Raw genomic sequence first — 25,876 nt, forward strand, 5'->3', positions numbered from 1 at the left:
GCTGAAATGTTGGCGTAAGTGAGCAGGTGCATCATGCATGTAGTTGTTTCATTTTGTATATGCGCATGTCTGACATCCATAGAAATTGTTTATTTGTGGAGATGTGTGCAGCCATGTGTGTTAATGAATATGTGAGTCAGCCTTCATCCCCACTCCAGTTGAGCTGGACAGAGGCTGGGGCTCAGCTTTAGGGCAATGTCACAGTGAAGAAGAAAAGCAGACTAAAAATAGACTTGAAAAAACAGGAAAATATATTTTTTTAAAGACAGAGAGGTCAAAGTGTGCTGGGGGTGGGGGCATGAATTTAAAGTAAAAAAGCCATCTGTGCACATGTTGACATGCAAAGACTAAAACAACACAATAGTGGCCCTTGCGTTATGTAAGAGATGGGTCTCAGCTTGCACTATTATGCCCTCTGATATAGTTGAGTTGAAAGGGTAGCTAATTGAGCACCTGCAAGCACCAGAGGGCGCCAACTTTTGGAGTGCCAGGAAATAGGGAAAGGCCTCTGTTTCCAGATGTGCAGCTGCACTATTGAATTTATTTGAGAGACGAGAATGTGAGTTGCGTTTGTGGTGGCTGAGTTAGAGAGACGTAGGAGACTGATTGTCAAGTGTGAGAGCTTCTAGGGTGGAACATATGCATAAAATCCCCTAACACGATACTGGAATTTTGTATAAACATGTCAAAATATATAATATTATATATTGAAGATTTTCTGGAAAATCTTTAGAAAAACTGTTAATGGATAAAACAACCAGATGCCAGTTGCTTCTGGTTTTGGCTAATTACAAATCAAAGTTCATCATGACACTGAAGCAGAAATGATTTAAAAAATCCAGTACTGCCTTAAAGCAATATTATATAACTTTTCTGCCTTTTTAAATAATTTTGATGCTACAGTGACTTGTAATCAAGTGTCATTCCCAATTCTGTGCCTCATAAGCCCGTTCTTGTACTATGTAACTTTGTGCTCTGGGTACAAGTCCCCTGAGAAATGCCCAACGCCCCACCAACTATTTCATTTTGTCGAAACTGGATCATATTTTATGGAGAAAATATTTTCTGGTTTTCCCTCTGATGTCCTCTGGCTGCTACGCCTCAACTCTTGGTGATTTACAGAACTCCTGATGTACAGCAAACTGTTGTGAACTGTAGCGTCTGTTAGCTTATGTCAGCTCAGTTTGTTAGCCTGGCTGCTTAGACTATGAGCTCAGAGCATGAGGGGAGTGATAGTGTTTACGGCAGTACCACAGACGTTTTTTAACCTGTGTGTGAATGCTGACAGGAGGCAATGCCAGAACGGGCATCACAACTGGAGCTGGGCGAGTGGGCAACGTAGCCCGGCTGAGCAAACGCAAGGAGATTGAAGAGGACAACAGAGAAAGCTAAAAAGTGAGTGACCAGGCAAGCAGGGACATTGGATGTCAGTCAGAGTTGGGATATTACTATATATATATATATATATATTTTGACAGGCAGCAACTAATGTATGAAAACTACTAATCTATTGAAACTCATTTAAATGGCAATATGCCTGTTCAGTAGAACAGGTATATTGAAAAGTTCAGAGTAACAGCTGTAAATGGCAAATCAAGGCTGAGAGAGTGCAGCACTTTTAAACCTCAAAAGAATAGAGCAAGCTCTAGTTACTAAATACATTTCATTACTTAGATCTATAACCATAGATCCATCACACATCCTGTTGTACTAATGGCCTATATGTATCACTGTACATGACAGTAATTGCAGTTAGTGTATGTGCTCTAGCTGTAGCTGGCTGAGATGAAGTCTCTGGGTCTGTCTGACCATGTGCCCTGACGTCTTTTTATTATGCCTGATTTTAGGGGCCGCTGCAGCCCCCTCAGCACCCATACTTCCCACATCCATGCATCTTTTGGTCATTGGCTAGAGCTTCCTGAAATAAAAGGCTCAAAGACAGACGTCGAGTGGGCTTTTTGCTGTTGTAGACTGCAATATATCAAGTGCTGTTTCTAATCTTCTATTCCCCTTAATATATCTGACTTTCAGCCTTTTACTTCAAGAAGCTCCTACCGATCAAAAGCCAGTCTGAGATTGATGCTTGTCCAACAGCCTCTTGTTCGATCACACATATACACAGTATGTCATGCAAATAAAAGTATACAAGATATAGGAATGTATTCAGGTATGGTATTTACAAAATTAGGAGTTTGTTTGGTTGTAATTTGAAAGTGTAAATCTCTGACATCTGATGAATTATATTCCACAGTATAATCATGTTGACATTTATACTGAAGCTAATCATATTTTGTTAAAGAGATTTGATTCAAAATTACCGTTTTTCCATATCGTTCAAGAGTTTCTCTCCTCTGTGCTCCCAAAAATGGTCTCTACGCACAGCCCCACTCTGTCTACTACTTAAAATGATGTATGTTATTATTCCTGAATAGTAACAGATGTATTATATAACAGTATCTGATACAATACCTAAGATGGATAAAATTTAAAGAGACTTGTGTTGATTCACCTTAGATGCGGTGAAACCCAATGCTGCTGAATGGAGCTGTGGGGGAGCCTGAAGGACGGGGGAGAGTAGTCCCCACATGGAAGTCTGTCTTTGGGGCCCCGAGTTGGGGAGATTATTCTTTGGTGTCTAGACAACCATAGGGTGAGGGGGAAGCCACAGAGAGAAAGACTGAGAGCAAAGGGAGCTGGGAGAAGCAGATCTTAAGCTTTTCTGATTCATATGTGTGTGGATGTACGTTAGCATATGACAGTCTTGGCTGCTCTTAATGAAAGAGGCTTATTATAAGGAGAAAATTAATACTTTTAACCATCTGATAGGATCCCCACTTGGCTGGCTGTGATTAAGGTTCAATGCCTTATAGATTGGTTGAAACAGTTCCGTCTGCTCCAGAGTTAAATTTCAGAGTCCATACTAGGATCAATTCAAATGACTAAGTGGAATGTATTCACCACATTCCTGGACAAAGATGGTATAGAAACACTATCCACAGTATATATGGGTGTGGGATAGTATGAGTTCCATGTGTGGATTTGGTGTACGTCAGTGTCAGTGCAGCGAACTCCCTCCTTTTTAAGAATTTGTTCATTTAGCAAGCTTTAAATACTGCTTCCCTCTCACTTTATTTAAAGCTTGCTAAAAACTGCCCATATGAATCAAGAGCTGTCAGTCATAAACGTATAAGTTACTTGCTTCTATTTAAGAGTAGTGGGACATGTAAACATACACTAGTTTGGGTTATGTCATTCTTGGTTATAGGGATAATTAAAATAATTTAATTCAGAGATGGCTGAAGGGAAAAACTTAAAATCAGAAGAAAAATATATGTTTAAAGAGACGGAAGATCCCACCTGGTTGGGGCTTGTTTGTGTATATTGTACACTATAAAAAAACATAGTTTTTACAGTTACAACTGGTACCTGTGGTTGCCAGAATTTTACCGTAATAAATACAGTACAATCTTTTCTAATATTATGGTAAAAGGATATTTGTACTGTTGATTTCATGTTTAAGGTTGGCGTTTCATTCCAAATTTTAAGTAAGTCAAAAGAAAGATTTGTGTTTATGAATGCCGCAATAAAAAGAAGAAACCATACAATTTTTTCTAAAACAAAATACTTCATTCTGTATAAATTCCCCTAAAATGCTGTATATATAAATGTTTTGGAATATGACTGTGTTTTACTGTATACAGCAAAACACAGTGACACTTCATGGCATATTTTACAGTCCTGTCATGGTTTGGTAAAATCTACAGACTTTTTTTTTTACAGTGTACAGTCACCAACTGACAAAACTGTGGGTTTGAGCACTTACCCGAAGATAAATTTGGAAACATTGTTGAAAACTGGGACAGGAGGACAAAAGTCGCCTCATGTCAGGGCATTCATTTCGATTGAAAGGTCTAATTTTATTCAGTCAAGCAACATGAGACCACCAGTGTTCGGACCCTGCTGAACTCACCTTTTATTCCAAACAATGCCTGACAACAGAGGGCACCTGTGCAGGTAGTAAGTCTCCTCAGGGCCTTTTTATGTTGTTTAAGAATGTCAGATGAATCCGACCCTACTCTGGTACACTGGATTACGCTAATCTTATTACAGTAGCAACATACCTGGATAACAATCAGTTCATATGATTACCACTCTGCAGATAAGAAGTACACACAGAACACAACATGTCCTAATAATCTAAATTACATAACATCTCTTTCCAGTCCCTGGCTGCTGCCTTAACATATGTGTCCATGACTGCTCATTCCTATTGAATATTAGTCATAATCCATGCGCAATAATGTGATTACTATGTTGTTGATGTGTTCCCACTCCTCCTGTCCAGACATGTCAGTGTCTCTCCTGCTGGCTCAGTAGTAATGTAATGGCATTAGGACAATCCTCTGAGCCGCACAAGCTATTTTGGGACTGTACAGGTGTACAGTGAGGACAATCTAATGAAAGTAACAAATACACAGAGAAATAAAGAGATAGCTCTGTGTTGTTAATGTTCTTTGTAAACTCGACAGAGAGCTACCTCAGCAGCATGTCCAAACTAGAGCGTCGTGTTTGTGTAAGACAGAGCCACAACCGGGGTGATGAAGAGGAGGCACCGAGCCAAGGTGCAGCATGAGGAAACAGTGTCATCTTGGCTCAGGCTTGCTCGTTCCCCTTTACAAACCCTGGTGGTTAGAGGGCAGGAGAGGAGAGGGAGCTATAGAGTTTCATGCACAGCTTTGTTCCCAGCTTATTGTCCTTCCTTGCTGCTGCACCACTGTGCCAAAAAAGTGAGGTGCTCCCTCACCTGTCTGCACATGACACTCACTTTCAAACCACTTTTAACAACCCACTTTGTAACCATGACACCTTAATTTCATATACAAAAAAAAAAAAAACCCGGAACCTGGATAGTGCCACTGCCTTGCAGTGTGATGATGTCAATGCCAGTGTCGTCATATTTCCACTGTGTGTGTGCAGTGTCTAAACAGGCTGTAGAAGGCAGATCAAGTGCACATAATGAAAGTGCGTCCCGGACTAGTTGTTGCATAACAGACGTGCCAGGCTGTAGGTTAGCAAGCAGTCTTGTTTATCCGCTTGTGAGAATGAGAAAAAAATGAGAGGGAGGGAGCGATGTGGAGAGATATGGAGCGGTTGGAGGGGGCGTACATCTCCTTACTAGCTCATGGCTAGAGAGCTTGGCAGTGATACAGCGCTGCTGAACGCTCCCTCTGTGCTGTATGTCGATAGAGGGACCGTTTTCACCTCCACCGCGGGGCGGTTATAACCAAGGGCCAAACAAACCCGTGTGAGCCTGGACTAACGTTTCATTTTTTGATTTTTTTTATTGTGCCACCTCGGTATGCCCTAGTCCTCAAATCCTGCCGCAGAGGACGCCATCGGAGAGGAGCCACACACGGACCTGCCGCAGGTATGTCTGACTGTAAAGGATGGACTTTAAAGGTAACCGTTGTGGAGTGGCTGCTATGCGGCGACACTTTGCGCAGTGGTACGCACGCGTTTACCTGCGCCGCGGTACCAAGCGTCGGTTCGGGTTTTTTACACGCTTCATATTAACGTTAATTAAACGTGACACATGTTACCTGTACGTGACTTACCTGCGTGATTCGTACACTCCGTGTGATATTATTCTTAATAGGAGCTCACGTTCCCACGCATTTATTTATTTATTGTTATCCTTCTGTCAGGGTGGTAACGTGCGTTACAGTAACGCCTTTAGCCGTTACTGTTTGTCGTGACCAGCGGTTAATAACCTAAGCAGGTGATTCAAATATATAAAACTAGCCTTAAATCGCATCTTTTAAAAATCTAATTAAAGATGTTTTAATACAAAAACTAGTAAAGTCTACGCAGACTAACTTAAACTTGGTTACTACTTACTTAACAATCACCAATTTCAGGGGTGTAACGTAGCTCGCAGGAGGCTACACCTAAGGCAAATATGCTATTATTGATTTATTTAGTCGCATTTTCTATAAAACAAATTTAGTCCGTTCTGTAACTATCCCGGCAGTATAAAGTCGTATTATCTTACAAACGATGCTGTTTTGTGTTGTCTTCCCATCTTTAGGCTTCACCAGCCATGCGATTCAAACAGCCAGCTTCTCCTGTTTCATTCATTTGCATATCAAATCTAAATGTCTAAACACGCCATACAAACTTTATAAAGGCTCTACTGTCCATAAAGCGCAAATAAGCTCTGGTGAATGAGCAACAAGTTGGGTACTATTTCTTTATTTGACCACAGTTGGCAGGTGCTTATCGTTGTGTGTGTGTGTAAGTTTAGGGCCTATTTACGACAGGTGGGCACAAAGGCTTGCGGCACTTAAAAGATCTGGATTCACCTGTTCCTCATCAGACTTTGAAGGCATGCATCCATTCATCAGGGAGAGAGAGAAGGCCTAAAGAAGGAGAAGAAGAGAGGGGTAAAACCGCGCCAATGCGCCTCTCACTGAGAGCGCACAGGCGGAGGAGCTGCTCCAAAGTGCTACTGGATGTAACGCAGAGGACCTGCCAGATGACTCGGATTCTTAAGAAAAACTGCACACCCTGATTCATGGACAAGAGAAATGATCCATTCAGTTGTAAAGCAGTCTGTACAGGGAGGTGGGTTTTAAAACAAAAAGGGTGTAACAGGACATAAAATGATCCACGACTACATGCCTCTGTAGTCAGTAGCTTATAAATGGCTTACTTTAATGGCTTAGCTTGGAGAAAGAAAGTTATCACTCACCCTTATTTTCAACCAGATGCTTTTAAACCAGGCAGTGCAGTTAAATAATACTTTCAAGTTTACAGCAGACATAACACACTTCCCAGAACAGGCGGTCCTGAGCTGTCAGGATAATGGAAAATAAAGCATAAATCAAAACATCAGTATATCAATGAAACATACTGTAAACCCACTAAGCACAAGACATGATCTGTTCCTGTGCTGTTTTATGGTGCTGGGTATTTGTGGGTAGACCAAGAAGTCTAGTAAATGTATTATTACATTTTTATACAAAATATGCAGCATGTATAATGTTTTTATATACATACAGTCAGCAAATTTAGTGATTGCCACATAACACACCACTTAACACAGCAGTCATTATATTGCATCCAGCTGGAACAATGTGAGAGTCTTGGGTTGAAGTGGAGCTGCGGTTAACTCCCGTAGCAGGCAAACAGTTACGACTTGTGATGCCTGTAATCTATTTTCCTGAAAGTGTTTTGCGGCCTGACATGGTTTTAGCAGCTGTCTCAATCAGTCACCACACTTGTTATATCTCAGGGTGTGTTTCTGTGAAGCCTGAGTGCTAATTTGAAGTCCTGAATAACACTTGATTCATAGTTATTCCCTGAATCGGTGTAAGCTCTCTGTATGTCAATATTCAGAGTCTGTGTTTTACCTCCCTGAGTTCAGAGGGCTGTGTGTTGTGTGTAGTGGAGCCATGGTACAGTTTAAGTGCCTCACCCTTTTAGGGTGACCTTCAGCCTTTGATCTGTGGCTCGCATGAAGGCGTAACATCAGTCAAAGATGTTGTGGGGCTCAGCACTTTAAGACTGGACATCCTCTTCAGCTGGGGATCAGAACCATCCTACGATTGGTTCTGGAGCCTCCTCTCTTCATATAGCATGACCTCGCTGTGTGGTCGGCCTCTCCACTGGGGTTTTGACCCCCCCCCCCTCAGGCAGTGGAGCGCCACGAGAGAGGCATATTTAACAAGCTTTGGTTTCTCTTAAAGAGCTAAATGGACAGCTTTTACTCTAAAACAGTTGGAAAGCTTTCCAGAGAATCTATGATGCAATTCAAAGAGCTTGTATATCTCCTGATATATATATCAACTTCATTTAAACTGAATACTCAAGTGGCAGTTTTATTAAATTATTTTGATTAGAATCAAAATAAGCAAGAGACTGTTGTGGGAGCTGTTTGCAATCCATATGTTATTTCAAGGTGTGGAATTTTTAACGGTCAAAACCAGCGACCTCCCCCACCACCCGCATACCAAGTTAACCACACATACTCCCTCTGCCATTTCCCCCCTCACTCTGTTTCTCTCTCTGTCTCACGTACACACAGATTCATGTACATACACTGCTTCACAGTCTCACCTCTTCCCCCCACATAGCACAGTACAAACAAGTTATACATCTGTATGGAAAGTAATATTTAACTGCTCTGTTGGACTGAGGAACCGTTGCAGTGCAGTCTTAGTTTCTCTGTCTTTCCCCTTATTTTCCCCCCTCTGTCCATTTTTGTTATTCCTCTATCTTTGATTTCTGTGTCTGTCCGTTATTGCTGTCACTGCAGAAACTCTGTTACTCTACCTCTCTCACCTTGTAATCTAATTCCAGCTGACAATTTCTTGACTTTAATCTTTTTGGAAAGATTTATATGTTTTCTCATTTTATTGTTATTCACTCTGGACTTCCCTGCCGGTCATTAAGAAGCTCTTCCTCTTCCTCAGCTGAGAGCCTCTCTGGTCATGAGAGACTTTGTCTGTAAATCCTGCTCATTAGAGAGCCATCTTGACATTTTATACTACAAGTCACCTCAGGTATCCTGAATCAAGGGTCTAATCTCATGCACTGACACACAGCATAATCATGTGTCCACCGAGTATAACCCTGCTGTGACATCACCAACTGGTTTGTAGATAACCGGTGGACTGGAGCTGGTGGGTGACAAGTTAGGGCGCACTTGGTTTTGATGAAGTTTCCTTGAATTATGGCTAAACAATACATTGAAATATGTTTCTCAAAACATTTGAGGCAAGAAATGTAAAATGCGCAGGATCACATGATCAGTCTATTTCGTCTATTTTGCTCTAAATGGGACCATCATTTACAAAGTGAACGTCATGCTGTGTGGAAGAAAACTAGCAACTGAGACCATAAACTATTGAGGAAACTGTTTATTGAGGTAATACATTAATTGGAGAAATAGGGTAATTTCCCCATTAGACACCATACATTAGGCTGCAGGTAGAGCCTCCTGGCCATTAGAAACAATACGCCTTGGCCTCACTTCGCAGACCTGAAGGCTCAGTCCACTAAAACTGTCATTGGTGGCCACACCACTGATAGTACAATAACTATCAGCCTTAATATAACACTGAAAATATCTCAACAGCTATTAGATGTATTGCTGGAAGTTTTTATACATGTATAATGGACACTGAATGTATGTATACATTCAGTGTCCCGAGAGGATAAATCCTTCAGACTTTGGTGATCCACTGACTTTTCCTTTAGTGCTACTATGAGGTCAATATTTGGTATCATAAATTCAATCTTTCAACAGCTATTGAATGGATTACTTTATGTTCATGTTCCTGGGTGAATTTTCACAACAGTCCCACAAGTCTTTTGCATATAGAAATTCAATTTTATACTTTTTTGACCAAATACCTGCAAAACTGATGACATTCCTTCAGCCTCACAGAGCCATTATAATGACTGAAGTCTATTTGTATTTCTTTACTTTGATGTAATACCTGCGATTCGGTCATTTGTCTCACTTTGAGGAATATGAACATGTTTTTGTGCTCTTTTTCAGAAGCCAAAGTTCTCACATGTTCAAATCTCGAATCTCAAATGAAGGGAAGCAGCAGTGGAAGACATTTACCTAAATAAATCCCAGTGTAAAATTAGCAGAAATTTAAATCGGTTACTCTTTGTTCAGATAACAGGATTACAAATCAGACCACATGTTAAACAGTTTTTCATACTCATGTACATTTCAGTCGCTACCAAAACGGATTAAGGTTTAAGACCTCGCCCTGATTGAGACAAGTGTACATTAGGCCTGCCTTTGTTGAAAAGACACAGATCCCTCTGTCCACAAACAGGCTTCTGCCCCTGGAAATATTCACTCAAATTAATGGAAATTTTGCACTGCCAGGCTGTCTGGAATCTGGCAGAGACGAAAGAGAACATTTCAAAGAAAGAGGGAGATTCTCCAAAAACTTCACCACCCACCCCACTCCCCTCTTTCTGTTGCCTTATGTAAAACACGGACATTACTGTAGCTACTTATATCAATATATTAGCGTAGACATGACATCATTACTGCAACGATTAACTGATTAGTAACAGCTGCTGTTGTACTGAGTCATGTGATTGTATAACTAACAGGTCTATGTTGTGGGCGAGGAGTTTATAGTAATCTTCAGATTGTTGCTTGCTGCTGTACTATTGGATGTTGGAGCATTTCCTGCTCTGGATAAAGAGTGTATTGTGGGAGAGAGAGTGACGACATGGACACATCACGCACACCCCGCTGCAAATAAAATACAGAGTGATGTGTCCTTCTACCCCGAGGGTCTGAACATGATAAAAATACTCTGACTCACCGTGCTCCCATCTGTCTTCTCCCCCGGGAGAGTCACAGAGGCTGGACGTGCTGTCTTTATTTTACTTGCTGTTGAAAGGAGTGTAGTAATGTTGGGCTCAGAGCATGTAGGATTATATTCAAGCCAAACACCAAACCAGCTTTGTAGTGTTTGGTTAGAAATAAAATCCAACAACGCACATGGTTTTTGGCCTGTAATTCAGGCTGCTTAGAGGAGCTGCCAATCAGCCTAAATTTACTCCATTTGTATTAGCTCAATGGAAACTGTAGTCAAATTGACTCAGTCAAGTCAAGAAAAACATTGTGGGGAACCACTGCTGTGTGTGTGTGTGTGTGTGTGTGTGTGTGTGTGTGTGTGTGTGTGTGTGTGTGTGTGTGTGTGTGTGTGTGTTTTGTTTATGGCTATTTATTAGTGGAGATGAATTTAATGTTAATGTTAATGTTTCACTGAAGCTCATTTGGCCAAAAGACTTTTGAGACTCATTAATCTCTTCCTACATACCTTCATACACATACGCATATGATGACGCATACTCTGCATGAAGATAGTGGTGTGTTTACTAAAAGCCATTTTTCAATAGTCAGGTTGTTTATCTGCAGCTGCCAGTTAACCTCTGCAAAAAGGTGACGTAGGCTCACTTTCTCCACATGCCTCCTTCCTTGATGGATCTGTGCTTGGACAGACAACAAACTTGTCAATCCTGAAATGTACTTTCCTCATGACTCTTTTATCTCAAATATTCAAGTTCGGTCAGTTTCTATCAAGTAGCTATCTCCACAGCACTTCAGTCTTCATTTTGTCACAAATCCATTCAATTCTCGCCCCCTCCGCTGTCAGCCTCATTATCATCACCATGCCTCCTCCGCCTTCTCCCTCCTTATATCTTCGTCCATGCCTTTACTTTCTGGGAGCTTACTCATATTTCTTATCTCCACATTCTTATATCTATCTTATCTCCCTATCAACCCTCACCTAGTTGCATGCTGTTGGACTGTGTTGAAATATCTCAACTTGTATGGGGGAACATGAGGAAAAGAAAGAAATGGGGGAAAACAGGGATTAATCACAGGTTGGATTGGCCAACAGCCGACTGGACTGAAGGGAGAAGAGGTGGCTGAGACAGGAAAGAAAATAAACATAGAGGCTTCTGTGAGTGGGTGGAGATTGAGATATACTACCACTTCTATTACTCCAGTCATGGACTAATTTTTCTCTTCAGTCGCACTTCTGTAACACTACCAACACTTGGTAAACAAGCTCAAAAGAGAAACTGCGATTGCATTTGCATGCACTAATTTCCTCACACACCTACAGTATGCTCTTCCTTCGAGGTGATGGGCCCCTATACACACACATACTTTTTCCATATACTCACACAGATTACTCACATCTTACATGTGTTCATGAGTCCTATATGCCAGCTGCACTCATTTCTCAGAGAGTGTTAGACATTACTGCTGTGAATGGGCCTGAGGTGAGTCATAAGCAGCAGAATGAATTCTCCCATAGGCAACGATTTCTATTTTCTGTACTTTTATTTCCTTCAGCTGAAGTTTCAGTGTAATCCTGACTGCTCCCCCAAGGTTATCTCCCACTGTGAGTCATAGGTAGAAACTGGTTTGAACAATAGGAGTTTGCGAAAGAGGTGTTTTTTTTTTATAAGAAGTGAATATTGAGGGGATGTAACCGGCAGCTGTTTAACTGGATGACTTGTATGATTGTGTAATCCTAAGGAGCCTGGGGGTTTCTCTGTGTCACTGGGCACACAGAGCTTCACTCGGTCGTACAGCTGTCAGCTCCTGGCATCCATGACTCAAACAGAACCAGCAGAAACGGGGAGCAGAACGGGGGGCGCTGCTTAGAACAAAAAAAAAAGACATTGGAGGAGAAGGAAACTGATATTCATCCAGAGAACATTTTATGGCAGAGATAGTGAGGAAAAAAAAAAGTTAATGTGTCCATCTGCCACTGAATTAAACCATCTGTGACTCCTTTAGTTTATTTGGCGTGATCATTTTGCTCGTGCAACTCGTTATATAACTTAAAAGTTGAACTTGTTGCCTTTGTGTGTGTGTGCCTGTGCGCGTCGGCATATGTGCCATGTATTCTGAAACCATACACCTTACCACACCCTGTGTGCCCGCTGGTGTCATGCTGCTAAAACCTTGTGGGAGTGTTATTGACCTGCCCTCTGAATCAGCATAGCAAGGTTATAGCATGCACTCCTCATATTAGTCGCCTTTACAAATTCCAATCGATTCATGCTATTTCATGAACTACATTCGAATAGAAGATTTTTACAGTGAAATCTGGGCTGAAATAGGGTTTTAAAGGTCCAGTGTGTAAGATTTAGGTGGCTCTATTTACAAAATATGGCATATTATAATATGTTGTTGTGTTTTTGTTACTTTAGAATGAGCCTTTTATATCTACAGATGCCCGTTTCAGGGCCACTATAGTTTCTACCTTACGCTAGGGTGAGGCAAGGTAGTTGTAATCAACAACTACACTGCCAGATGCTTCTACACACTGAAACTTTAACTGTGGTATCATAATGTTTTTCGTGTTTGTGCTTGTGTCAGTTATTTCATGAAATGAAAAAATGCGTGTTTCTCTCTGCCAACAGAAGCACAGTGGAATGATGGTGTGACACACAGCCAGCCAGCCAGCCAGAGGGACCAGTCACTGCTCACCACTCAGAGGCATGACCATGGCTCCGGTGTCTCTCCTTTCCCTGGGCTTCCTCCTCTCCTTCCTCCATCCTTCAGATGCTCAGACCATCATAGGCTCCTCCTCCTCCTTCTCCCGTCTTGACCTGCCTACTAATTCTTCACCTCATCCAACGAAGCAGACTGCTAAATTCTGGACTTCTTTGCCTCCCAGAGGCCGTAGCGACGTGCCTATCAGAGCTACAGTCCGGAACAGACTGACAACTACAAATGCGATGCAACAGGATCAAAGAATGCCCCATCCTACCGCACAGTCCACTTCTTATATATCTGCCCTTTCTACACATAACCTCAGCGGGGGGCCAATTTTAACTCAACCAACTGTCTCCAGGCCCAGGACTGACACAGCTTTTTTACTATTCAGCAGGGCTGCAAAGAGAGATGATACTACAAAAGGCTCAACTCCTCCTCTGCCCACTTTGTCCTTCACTGCTGTCGCCCAGTCTGTAGGTGATAAGCCAGTGAAGGCAGGAAATTCAGGGGAGGGATCAGTCAAAGATACAGGGGATGATGATTTTCAGGCATTGGGATCAGGTAGTATTCCAACAGTGACGCTTGTGAAGGATGAATCACCTGTTCCAACAGTCGGTGATGAAATGGCGCAGGATCAGCCACAGGCACAGACTGCGATATCTAATGTTTCTGATGTACAAACGCCACCACCGAACAGTCAGACTCTGAAGCCTCAGATGTTTGTGCTCACAACATCCAATAAAATCTTTATGACACCACAGACTGAGACAAGAGCCACACCGTCCCCACGGACTGTAGTGTTAACAGGTGAGAAATCAAATATATTAGAACGAACGTTTCATGAGAGTAAGGTGCTGTTGAGGTCAAAATTTCACACCATGTGACAAATGTGTCTTTTTCTCCCTTTTTTAGGCGAACTGACAGCAAACGTTCCTTCCACCAGAGTTCCTCCAAAGCAGGACTCTGCTGCCGTGACATTACCCCAAACGACAACTGACACCACTAACTCTGTCGATAAAGAGTCACAGACTGCAGGGCAACCTGTTACTGTCCAAAGCGATTCACATTCAAGCACCACGACACAGCAAGTGACAACCATTTCTACAATGAGAACGCTTACTACTACACAGGAGGCTGTAAGAACATCCTCCAAAATGACAAATCAACCCAACAAAACAGCAGAGCAAGGAAGAAATACAGCAAGCACAACTGTACAGTCATTGAGGACAGGTAAGAAATTAGGGTCTTGTACGCTTACTCTACTTTTAGCGTGTCGTTTGCGATCTTTTGATAATTTGAAATGGAATTATTTGTGCAGCTGGGAGTTTTTTACTGGAACAATCTGGAAAAGGCTTCAAAGGAAGGAAAAAGTAGACAAACTTTTCCATGGAAAGTGGGGTGGTAGTTGTGTGGGGTAGACACAGGGAGGGAAAGAAAGTGTGAGCTGGAGGTGAGAGGGAGGGTTGAAGAGGTGGCGGCTAGAAATGCAGCCAGGCAAAGAGATAGACAAGAAGCAAGAATGGTCTGAGAGAGAAAGAGACTGTTGGGAATACCGATGAGAGAGTAGATTGGGGTGGGTGAAAGTGTGGTAGAAGAAAGGTACAGGCATAGAAATGCAGCGAGTGGGGATGGTAATGAAAACCAGATGTACGGAGAAAGAGATGAAGGGAGGGGAGCTGAGAAAAACGTAGATGGAAAAGGAAAAGCATGACACATGGGGCATATGAGCCAGTCTCTTAGATACCATGAGAACAACATCTTAATGACTTTTAAACACTCGCTCTCCTGCCCCACGAGTACATTTAAAGTCAAGTACGTTCCCTGTCAGAACATTGAATGCTTTAACGGCCTGCATCCATTACTGTACCAGTCTGTACTGCGTGTATACATCTGCCTATATCTGTATCTGGATTGTGTGTCCTATGAGATGGAACAGGATATTTATTTTTTAGTTCATTGCAAAATGTGGGCATAAAAAGCAGCGTAAGCAGTGCATGTGTGTGTTAAAGAAAAAAACTCAAGGGTAGGGGCAGGTTTAAGTGTATCCAGCTGTGAAATGTGATCAGCACATCTGGAATGTGTCTGGATCTTGCTCCTGTAAGAAAAAAAATTTGAAGGAGAGGAAGTAAAACATACCTTTATATAAATAAAGAAGTGTGTCTGTGATCTGTATGCAGTGCTCACCAGTGTGTGAGTCTGAAAGTGAAACATTTGTGTGCGATAGGAGGGAGTGAGGGAGAGAGCCAGGAAGTGAGACGCATGTTGGAGTGAGTCATTAGTCAGTTTGTCAGCTTTATGGGTGTCTTCTACAGGGTGAGGATGGGCATAAAGTCCTCCAAGTGGCTGATGGTTTTAGTGTTTTACCACTGATCATGTTAAAATGCGCGTGAAAGAATTCCTTAGAAATTATTCTACACAGATCCCTCTTAGCTAACTGTTTCTTACTTCCCCATCAGTCAGTGTCATTATATTTTGTCTTTTCTGTCTTCCTATAAAATACTTTTAGTAATACTGCTCACATCACTGTGCTCACTCAGTTCTTGCTGATTGTATTTTTTACGCTGCGTGTTATCTTTACAGTTGAGCAGTTCACAAAGGACTCTATGACGAATGACCTCATGATTATAAAGCGGTTGGGTGTTTCCAGGGTGTTGCAGGAGGTTAAGGTGGAGTGTCTTGAACAAATAGAAGTGTGTGTGTGTGCCTAAGAAAATGACAGAGAGAAAGAAAACATTGAGATGCCGCATTGTCAAGGTGTTGTCTTGTCCTACGAGGTAGTACATTGTAACACTGTTTGGTGTTATGTAATGTTAATTACATATTCCAATTAAACCAGCCATTTACTGCTCACTTATTCTGAGTTTTCCCCAGCACAATGTCTTTAGGACAATGTATTTAGGAATATAATGTGGTTATTGTGGTGGCATGGTTTTGAACTCATACTGACATTTTTGCATGTTTTGATTACTGTTTCAATCAAACTCATTCTTATATACATATTTTTTCCAGTACATTGATAAAAATGACAGAAATATATAATAATTAGACTTTGATATGTTAACATCCTCCGAATCTAATTTATTGTAACTTGTTTCTGGATTCCATGTGCCTTATTGAGCATATCTGTACATTTCTACATGCACACTCTTATTTCCATACTAAGCCATGTTTTGGGATATAGTGTAACTGGGTATAAGTTGGTAGGTTGTAACAGACTAAGCCGAAACTCACAATGATAAGAAAGAAAACAAACTGATGCAACATTTAGAAGTAGAAGTTATTTAGTTTATATAAGTTGGCTAATTTGATTAGACATTGTCGTTATTATATTTAGACCTGGGACAATGTGTCTGCACAGAACTGATTAGGTTACAACAAAGAATTCAGAGGACGAGTTGGTTCGAACTCATGATTGATGGTGAACTACACCCCTCTAGTGGCCCTAAAATATTATTTCATGTACCTTTATGCCATTGTTCTCCTTTCAGATAAATGGCATTGAGAAAAAAGATGAACATTTTCTTTTCATATTTTAATGAACTAAAAACCAAATAAACCTCTGTTTCTATTTTTTTAGGGATCTCTGTCTTCCTTGCCACTGGTGCTGCACCTGTTGCCCAAACCAGGTTAAGCCCCACATCTCAGACTGGTATTCAAAAGAGGAACCGCTCCATTCTCCTGGGACATCCACACCAAGCTCCCCATTCTACTTCCAATCCAGCCCCCTCTCCTGGTGCAAGTCCCTCCACTAATGCCACACTTCTCTACTGGGGGGACCTGAGCCGGACACTGGCTTTCGCCTGGGAGCTGCATGTATATGGCTCAGCGAGCCTCTTCCTCCTCCTGTTTGCTGGTGCTGCTCTTGGTCTCACTCTGGCCCCTGGCACAAACTGTCCTCACCGGGGGGCTCTTGCACTCGCCAACGCTCTATTGTTTCTGGCCGGAGGCCTTAGGGCAGCTCTATTTCTAATCGACCCCTATGGCACTCGCAAATTCCTCCCTCGCCCCGCAGTTACAGCCCTCTACAACTTACCGCTACACTTCCTGGTGTGGACACAGGCTGCCCTGGCACTGCTTGCATTGAGGGCGGTGGGAGTGAGTGTGTTACCTCCAACTTTGGAGCGTCCTCCTCTGGTAGCTGTGTTGGCTGTGTTGCAGTGTACCCTGTTGCTGGCGGCTGATCTGCTTTCCCCAGCCCTGTCCCCTGTGGTGCCAGTCACCCTTCAGGTCCTGGCCCTGTGCTGGGGTCTGGCTCTCTGTCTGGGCTTCCTTTGCTATGTCTTTCCACGTATACGTTGCCCTCCCATTCCCCACCCTGCAGTCCCTGAAGAGGCCAGGAGGAAGTCCTGGACAGGGAGTAGGAGGATAGGGGTAATCCTGGGACGAGTGTTGGCAGTGTGTGCAGTTCTAGGGGCACTGTGCTGCGGGCTGCATGTTCACGCCACGTTATGGCTATATGGACTTCTAGGAAACTGGACACGCTTCAACTGGGGATGGTGGCTGGTCCACTTCTGGGCCCGTCTCCTGGAGCTGGCCTGGGGCTTCTCCCTCCTACTCATGGGTTCCTGGGTGTTCTGGAGGCCTCAAGGTTGGCAGGGAAGGGAGGAGGGTGGACCAGATGGCAGAGCAGCAGGAGACCTGCCATCCCCTGGCCAATCTGTAGGCTCTTCTCAAAGACATACCTGCTGGTCCAAGATAGTCCAGAGCCTGAGGGGGAAGCCCTGCAGAAAGTCTGACAGTAATGGGGTGGGAGGAGGAGGAGCACCAGGGGAGGTGCCTAACAACTGGGCTGGCCAGGAGCGTCCTGGAGCTGACATCAGCAAGAGTCTGATCAGGAACCAGAACCATGAGCAGGCCACTGCTCAGCCACGCTGTGTCAAAGACAGCAACCGGGGACGCAACCATAGGGGCCACTCAGCAGAACGAGGACTATCTGATGGCTCCACAGGCTCCCTGCTGAGACTGCAGGCACTGGGTCGGCCTCCACAGCGCTCAGTGAGTGGCAGTCTGGATCAGGAAAGGGACACTTGCCTGTCTCTTTATGAGTTTGATCTGCGGCCCCCATCTCCCATTGACCTTACCCGCAGCATTGACGAGGCTCTGCACAGGGAACACCTGCTTGGAGGAGGGAGCTTATTTCATCCTTTGAACCTAACCTCACAGTCCCCCTCCCCAGGCTCAGGGATAAGCCAGGGACCCTGGCTCCGCAGGAACAGTGATCCTCAGCTGATGTCTGAGAGCAGCGAGGCCCCAACAGAGTCTTCCATGCCACTGGGGGGCAGTGTTCTCAGCAGTGTGCCCAGCAGACAGGTGACTGCTCCCCCCACACCCTCCCACCAGGGTCACAGGTGGGCTGGGAACACAGTAGGAAGTGTCCCTTCATCAGTGTCTTGCCCTGTGTCACTTCGTCCTTCCAGAACGTCAACGGGGCACCTGGGGGAGGATGGAGTGGACGACACACGGCCATTCATCACCCCAGACTCAGAGAGGTTGCACGGGAGGGCTGGGAGACCGGTGGGGTCACGGAGTTACCTGGAGGTCAGCAGACATGACGACTCTGCCAGTGTCAGCAGTGAAATCATTGATTTATGAACCAAACCTTGGACATGGGGACCAATCGCCGCACATCAAACACTCCATTTAACAAATAATGTTCCTACCAAGACTTCAACAAATATTGGAAAAATCGGATCACTGATCTTCCGAAAATTATTTTTAGAAGAGGGAAAATATTTAAAAGTGTCTCTGGGTGATTACTTTAAAGGATATCACCTAGTTGCCTTTTACCATGTTAAAGTGTTTTACAGCAGTGTTTTGGAAAAGATATGGTATACCCTTTACTCTAGGAGTAAAACTGGGAGTTCTAGCACAGATTAGCACAATAATAACTCTTCTTCCTGTTTTTTCTCAAACACACACACTCCAACACAACACTGGTATAACTTCAAGTACACTGGGACCACAAATACAGTTGAATAAATTCTCAAATTCTCTCTCCAGCAGGTCCACGCTTGGTGATTGGTGTGAAATTTGTGATGCAGATGAATTTCAGCTTCAAGCTAATCCATAAAATTGGGAGTTTCAAAAAGTTTGAAGGGTAAAAGACAGATGTGGCTCTAGGCTGTCTGTAGGTCCTATTTCTGTTGTTTCTGTGAAAAAATGTCAACAATAGTGAATTCCACTCAAGAGTTTATTTGCTGTCTTCCATATTTCATTTTGCTTTGTAATGTAAAGATGTGCCATACATAACTTTGGTTGGTTCTGTGTTATTTTTATGGTTCTGTAAACCCATTATTTGGGTTAACTCTCTATAGCGTCTTATCAGTATCATAGTGACTCACCTACGGATTACTACTTCTAAGCTCTGAACATGCTGCTGTTGTTGTTGTCCAGTCTGCCTTGTATGTTAATGTGAAGCCAGTTACATAAAGAGACAGGCAGTTAACAACAACCAGAAACATGCTTACATGTGAACGTGTTGCCGAAGCTTTTAGCTGTAGCTGAAACTGTCAGATTTCAAAATGAGGTTCAAGCATTGACCTGTAAGTTTAACACATTTATTATTTTGCTGTAGGTCAAAAGCTTTTGCAATCAATAATTATGTACAATTAAAGCCTCTGACTGCATTTTTACAGGATTTGACTGAGAATATTACAACATAATCATGAATCTATCGCTTGCATTGAATCATTTCAGCCTGTTTGATATGTTAACTAATTAAAAGCTACACAGCTTTGCAGGGCTGCACCCCATATGACTGGCTTGGCATGAACCTCAGATCTCTTATACTAGACCTTACTCAAAAACAGAGCACTTAATTGTAAGCCTGAGCACTAGACCGAAGTATTTTACTACTCCAGAGGAAAATGTCTTTCACATATATGATGTGTAAGCACCAATGTAAATAATGTTATTTTTGATGTTCATGAATAAAGGTGTATTTGAAACATAGTTGTAGTTATTACTGTGAAAGACAATCTAACATGGCATTGCGCATGTGTCTGAGCTGTGCAGACATCAGACTGAGGTCTGTTTAGGATATGCAGAGCTGTGACGCAGAGGTTATGTCAAGGATGTTCGGGGCAGTGCGCAGGTTTGTAAGGATCAGGTTTTGCAAAATGAATAACTAACTAGTTGGAAAGAAATGAACACAATATGGAATCATAATTAGTTTAATAATATAACTGAATCTGTTTGTGTTCCTGAAAATGCCCAGTTTGTTCTTTTCCTCAGCTTAAATTTGAAAGGTTTTGTTCCAACATGAAATATCCACTTGTTTTTTAAACTAAGCCTTGTTCTCACAAATGATTACAAAAATGTTCCTGTTGTGAATACTTAATCATACATTTTATTGATAATAAGTGATATTTTTCCAAAGTGGATAAACAGTTTGGAATAAAACTTCATTTATGCCTCTGTTCCTCATCAGAGCCAGTCCATGACTTGTTTTCTGATAACCTCTGGGTGACTTTCAGTCCCTCCCAGTGATGTGAGATTCTTAACTTGTTTAGTATTTACAGTACAATAGCCTTGTGTTGTTGTCACATTCCAATGAATCCATAAGATTTCACTGTATCAGTTTTTTCGCTGTTACCTTTTTTACTTCATGACCAGGGTGGTATTCCAGCACCCTATTTTGTCCGCGCTACAAAGCGTACGTGCCATAGAAATATAATCAATGTGCCCCCTCCAATCTGTAGTCACAGTGCAGAAGTACAGTGTTAGATTAATCGTTACTTTGCTCATTGAACTTTTATGCGTGTATTTCTTGCTGCATTTCATGTATAGATTCAAATAAAAATGAGAACCTAAAACACCTTTATTATTATTGCACTTTATTACATGTTTATTACTTTTATGTGTTTCACATAATGGTAAGAGCAAAAGTAATCAGTTACAGAACAATGCAAATTTGAAGGTATGTTTTTAGCATAGCAAATATATCTTCATTATCTTCAAATGAACTTGCTTGAGGAGGAACCTTAAATGAATCATTGATGTTTACCCTCATGCCAATGAGATCTGCTGCCACAGATGACCTGGTATGGTCTGTGCTTCTCATTTTGGATGACTTGATTAGGAGCAATCATGTCACATTCAAGAGGTGTCATTAGCTCACAGGAAGCAAAACAAAAAAAAAAAAAAAATAGAGAAACAGAAATGATTGCTGGAAGCAAAATTTAATTTTAAAAGCATATTTTAGTGTATCCTTAAATAGGAGTAAAAATACCCAAGTACCCCAAAAGTCAATTACATTTAACATTTTAATCAAAGCATACACAAGATTAGTGTATTTTGTCATGTCAGGATTCTTTGTTACACACACCAAGACTGGGCCTCTAAACTTCAGTACGAAACTGCAGTGTGGAGTCCTTCATCTTTTCCCCATAGTCTTCGTCAAACTCTTCATTCTGGGCCACAGTGAAATGGTTCTTCCAGTCACCAACCTTCCCTAAAGAACCACAGACAATCAGTCAGTCATTTTAGCTCAAAGTGGTGTGTATATTGGTGTGTTTTATTGTTAACCGTACCTTTTCTTATGAAAGATGAAACTTTGAAATTCATCTGTTTGACAAATCCTGAAAAGTTGACCATGTCGTTGGTTTTCATTTCGTCAAACTGCACGCTGTCTATAATTCTTTCCTTCTCTTCAGCTGAAGGAGACAAACCAAGGAAGCTGCAGAGTTTGTCCATTTCACGTCCAATATCCTGGAAGCACAGTGGTCAAGGATTATCATCACCCTTATGGATGGGAACTGATAAGATTTACGATTACGATTCCATTATCGATTCTGCTTAACGATTCGATTCTTTATCGATTCTCTTATCGATTCTCATTGGGAAAAAAAGGAGAACAAACAGTTTGATCAGCATCATCTAGAGGAGGCAGTGAACTGGAGCGAGTACTAGTACAGCTGCCAGCCTCTGAGCCAGCTAGACTCTCTCTCTCTCATGGTCATCTTCTAAATGTATGCAGAAGGCATTCGTTTAAGGTTAACTGTTTTATAGCATGTTTTACAAGAGGCACATCGCGCTAACATGGTAGAGCAGTGTGTGATTTAACCCCGTATAACCTCAGAGGTGATCATAGCCTGGCTGCTGCCGCTGCTGCTAGGTTGAGATTCTCCAGTCCGAAGCGTGTCAAAAACACGACATTCATTTCAAAATATTGCATGTTGTGTGCGCAAATGTTTCTGCATGTTCGTTGTGCTCCCTCCCGACGCTGTTATCTCTACTTTGCAACGATTGCAAGTTGAATCGATAAGAGAATCGTTAGATAAACTGTCAAACGATTCCATGGAATTGAATCTCGATTCCCATCCCTAATCACCCTAGAGCAAAGCTTTAAAAAAATCTGAACAGGAGAACGTCTCAATCAAACATACATGCACAGACAATACACAAAAACAAATAATAAATAAATAACCTCAATCATATCTTCATAGAACATGAAATGGAGTTTTGAATAACTCTGTTTCTTCTTCCACCAGCCGTTCACGTGGTCATACCAGGATCCAAACACCACTAAAACAACACAACAAACGAAAGCACTTAAGGAGTGTGGATCAAATCTGTGTATCTCCAATACAAATAACTTTATTATTTCATGCATACTCTTTCCCTTCATGAATCTCTGGAGGTAGCGGCTCCATTCTTCAGGCTCTGGGAACATCAAGGTCATGCGTTGAAAATGGAAATAAGACACCACACTGTCCTTTGCATTACGAGCCACATAGACCACCTACAAAATGAGAAAACACTTTGACTATCTGAAAAAAATAGTATTGTATAAAACAAAGTGTTTATGAACAGCTAATTAGAAATAATGTGTATTAGTGGCTGTGGGGGTCCATTCATCTTTTCCATTAAGCTGTCACATGAAATAAGTATCCTATATACTTATCAAGTTGCTTTGATGAATTCAAATACACATTTAATAAACCATAATAACCATAATGACAAGAACGTAATGATTTAAAAAAATAATAATTTAGTTTAAAATGTTTATATTTGATCTGTGAGCATTCAATGTCATTAGTTGAAAGACTTAATGCTTAGTATGCGTGACATTAAAGTTATGCAACCGTGATGCAGTTTATTTTTGGCCCAACGTCACCTTTTTACATATTTACAAACTACTGACCTTGCAGTTTTGCTCCCAAAAAGAGTTTGGCATTAACTGGACTGGAAGATGAGTCCTAATGAGTCGAGGAGAGGTAGGGAGCTTGTCCAACATCTCTGTTCCTCTAAAAATGTGTGTAGTCTCTGATCCTGCAAATCAATAAACATGTCAATCAGGAATACAGTGTGGAAAGTACAACTCAATACTACAACACATCAACAAATATTGTACACTCCCTTACACAGTCTTTACAACACAACATGTAATTCATTGTGAACTATTTTACATGTTCACATGTGTGTCATTACTACAGTATGTTAAATACAGCACAATACAACACAATCTAGTTAACACAGGTGTTACCAATGATACTAATTTAAGATGCATTCCATTTAGGTCAAACAGAGTTTGTTTGCTGTGGTGAATGGAACCCTAATTAGTATCATTGGAAACACTTGCATTGACCCTTGTGAACTATTTAGTTTCTGATTCATGCAAATGGCAGAGAATTTCCACCACGGCATATTGTAAAAGTGTTTGTATGTTTTGGTGAATGTATGATTTTTAAGTCAACCTGGCAGTGAATAGGACATGTTTGTCTCCAAGTTTATCGCTCTTCTATAGATAGGTATGGATGTCTGACGCTCTGGAGACGACTGACCAAAATACAGCAGGTCGAGGATGTAGGAGAGCCAGGTGCTTCCTGAAAGAGAGGCAAGTAAAACAAATATTTCATTTATAGTCCTTACATTAATCTATCCTGGTATAAAACAAAACACTTGTTGATGGACTGACCAGCTTTGGGGTATGAAGCAATGATTATATCATTTGGCCTGGCCTGAAAGTTTTGAATTTTCTCCCATTTGTCTGTATGATACTTGGTCATTGAGATTCCTTGGAAATCAAACAGTTCAGGTCGAGAAAAATCCATCTATAAGAAATGAAGAGTCAAAATTCATTATGTTCAAGTAATCAAACTAGAACAATTTGACTGTTGGGAAAATAATCAGAAAACATTGTATCATCTGTATGAATATGTCATCTTAAAACAAGAAGATATAGATTAAAAAAAGGAACTGGGAAATAAAACACTGTGAAAGTGAATAGAAACAAGTTTATTCACAGTCAGTTACAGGTAAGTTTTAGAAGTAAAAAAAAAAAAAAAATTAAACAAGTTTTGTTAGGAGACAGAATGCCCCACAGAAATTTAATAAAATTTGGTTTGATCTGAAGACATACCTTTGTTAAGCTTCTCTAGGAACGACACTGAAGCCACAATGCAGACCAACACAGGAGTTGCTTTAGAAGGCTTTTATTGCCAAGACACAACATGAACTGATAAAACAGGGGCAGGGCGACAGACGAGGATGGGCTGAGCGTAGCTAGCGGGGCAGGTGAGTGTGGAAAGCGACAAACTGGTGGAGCCTGGGAGGATGAACTGAAGTTACCGGAGTTAAGTAAATACTGCAGGGGCTTGATGAGATGATGAGATGCAGGTATGAGAGTTGAGCAGGTGAGAATCACTGAGAGAGTGGTTTAAGAAATAGGTCAGCCATGCCTAGCCTGCACAGACAGGGGACATTGTCTACCTTAGACAAAAAAAATCCATCTAAAAGAAATGAAAAAATAAAAAAGTCAAAATTCATTATGTTTAAATAATCACGCTGAAACAATTTGATTGTTGGGGAAATAATCAGAAACATCTTCTATTCTCCGTTCTACGAGGCAGTATGTGTCAGGCCGGACTCAGAAACAGGACTCAGACGCAGAGGTGTCTGTGAGCTGTTTTATTAGAATAACAAAAAACCCTCGACAGAGTGAGGCTAAGGCAGGCTATAAAACAGGCCTAAAACTAGGGAAAACCAAAGTCACTCCAAAGGGAGGAAAAAACTCTAAACTGCGTTATGAAAAATATCAAAAATAAAATCACTCACAAGGAGGAAAAATCAAAAGGCTGCAAAACATTAACTGAAAATCTCTCCTAGGGAGGATAAAAAAAACAACTAAACTAAGCACTATGAAACAAACGGCTATACTACAAAATTTACAACAAAAATTCATTCAATCAAGGCAAAAAACAAAGGAACACTCAAGCAACAAGTCTAAGGCTGTGGACAGGCAAGAAAGAAGGCTTAGGTGATCAATCATGGGGCGAAACACTTTGACACAAGACAAAGGGAGACGCAGACAATATATACACAGGGCAATGGGAACAGTGGAAACAATCAGGGCAGGGAAACAATCAGACCGGTGACACATGAGGAAGGCAAGTGACCTGAAACGAGAGGGCAGGTAAATATACAAAAAAAGAAAATGACGAGACATAACAAAACCCCAACTTGACCTCACCGCGGTGTGACACTATGTGCCATAGAAAATATAATCAATGTGCAGTACAGTGTTAGATTTAATTTGTTTATTTTGCTCATTATACTTGTTCTTGTATTTCTTGCTTTCATATCTGGATTCAAATAAAATGAAACAACTTAAAAGCCCCTTTAGTATTACGCAGTTTTATTACACTCAATGGTAAAAAACAAAAGTAATCAGCTACAGAATAACAACATTGAAGCAAAGTGTTCTATCTTCTCTAATTTCTTCTCCACATACACAAACATACAGCAACAAACCCTTGCACATGAAAGGAAATCAAAGGCTCGCATCAGTGGAGCCCTTCGCCATCGCTACAG

The 25,876-nt window shown here is 41.6% G+C and overlaps 2 protein-coding genes across 3 annotated transcripts; one reads left to right on the forward strand and one right to left on the reverse strand.

Annotated features, from left to right (window-relative positions):
• The first annotated feature begins 4,953 nt into the window (after window positions 1-4,953).
• On the forward strand, window positions 4,954-20,108 carry LOC104927914 (proline-rich transmembrane protein 3). The gene is made up of 4 exons (XM_010742100.3): window positions 4,954-5,428; window positions 12,988-13,870; window positions 13,976-14,293; window positions 16,641-20,108. Exons 2-4 carry the CDS (start codon window positions 13,066-13,068, stop codon window positions 18,653-18,655), a joined length of 3,138 nt encoding a protein of 1,045 aa, XP_010740402.3. The 5' UTR covers window positions 4,954-5,428; window positions 12,988-13,065; the 3' UTR covers window positions 18,656-20,108.
• Window positions 20,109-21,211: 1,103 nt separating this feature from the next.
• On the reverse strand, window positions 21,212-24,418 carry LOC104927899 (cytosolic sulfotransferase 3). 2 transcript variants are annotated; one of them, XM_027288680.1, is made up of 7 exons: window positions 23,982-24,418; window positions 23,848-23,889; window positions 23,208-23,335; window positions 22,679-22,805; window positions 22,491-22,588; window positions 21,595-21,772; window positions 21,212-21,515 (listed from the first exon to the last, which is right to left on the reverse strand). In XM_027288680.1, exons 1-7 carry the CDS (start codon window positions 24,115-24,117, stop codon window positions 21,403-21,405), a joined length of 822 nt encoding a protein of 273 aa, XP_027144481.1. In that variant the 5' UTR covers window positions 24,118-24,418; the 3' UTR covers window positions 21,212-21,402. The 2 variants fall into 2 exon arrangements, with proteins under 2 accessions (XP_027144481.1, XP_027144480.1); XM_027288679.1 differs by having other exon boundaries at window positions 23,761-23,889; window positions 23,982-24,413.
• Window positions 24,419-25,876: the final 1,458 nt, after the last annotated feature.

The sequence above is a fragment of the Larimichthys crocea genome, chromosome XV (assembly GCF_000972845.2).
Source record: "Larimichthys crocea isolate SSNF chromosome XV, L_crocea_2.0, whole genome shotgun sequence".
Lineage (NCBI taxonomy): Eukaryota > Metazoa > Chordata > Actinopteri > Sciaenidae > Larimichthys > Larimichthys crocea.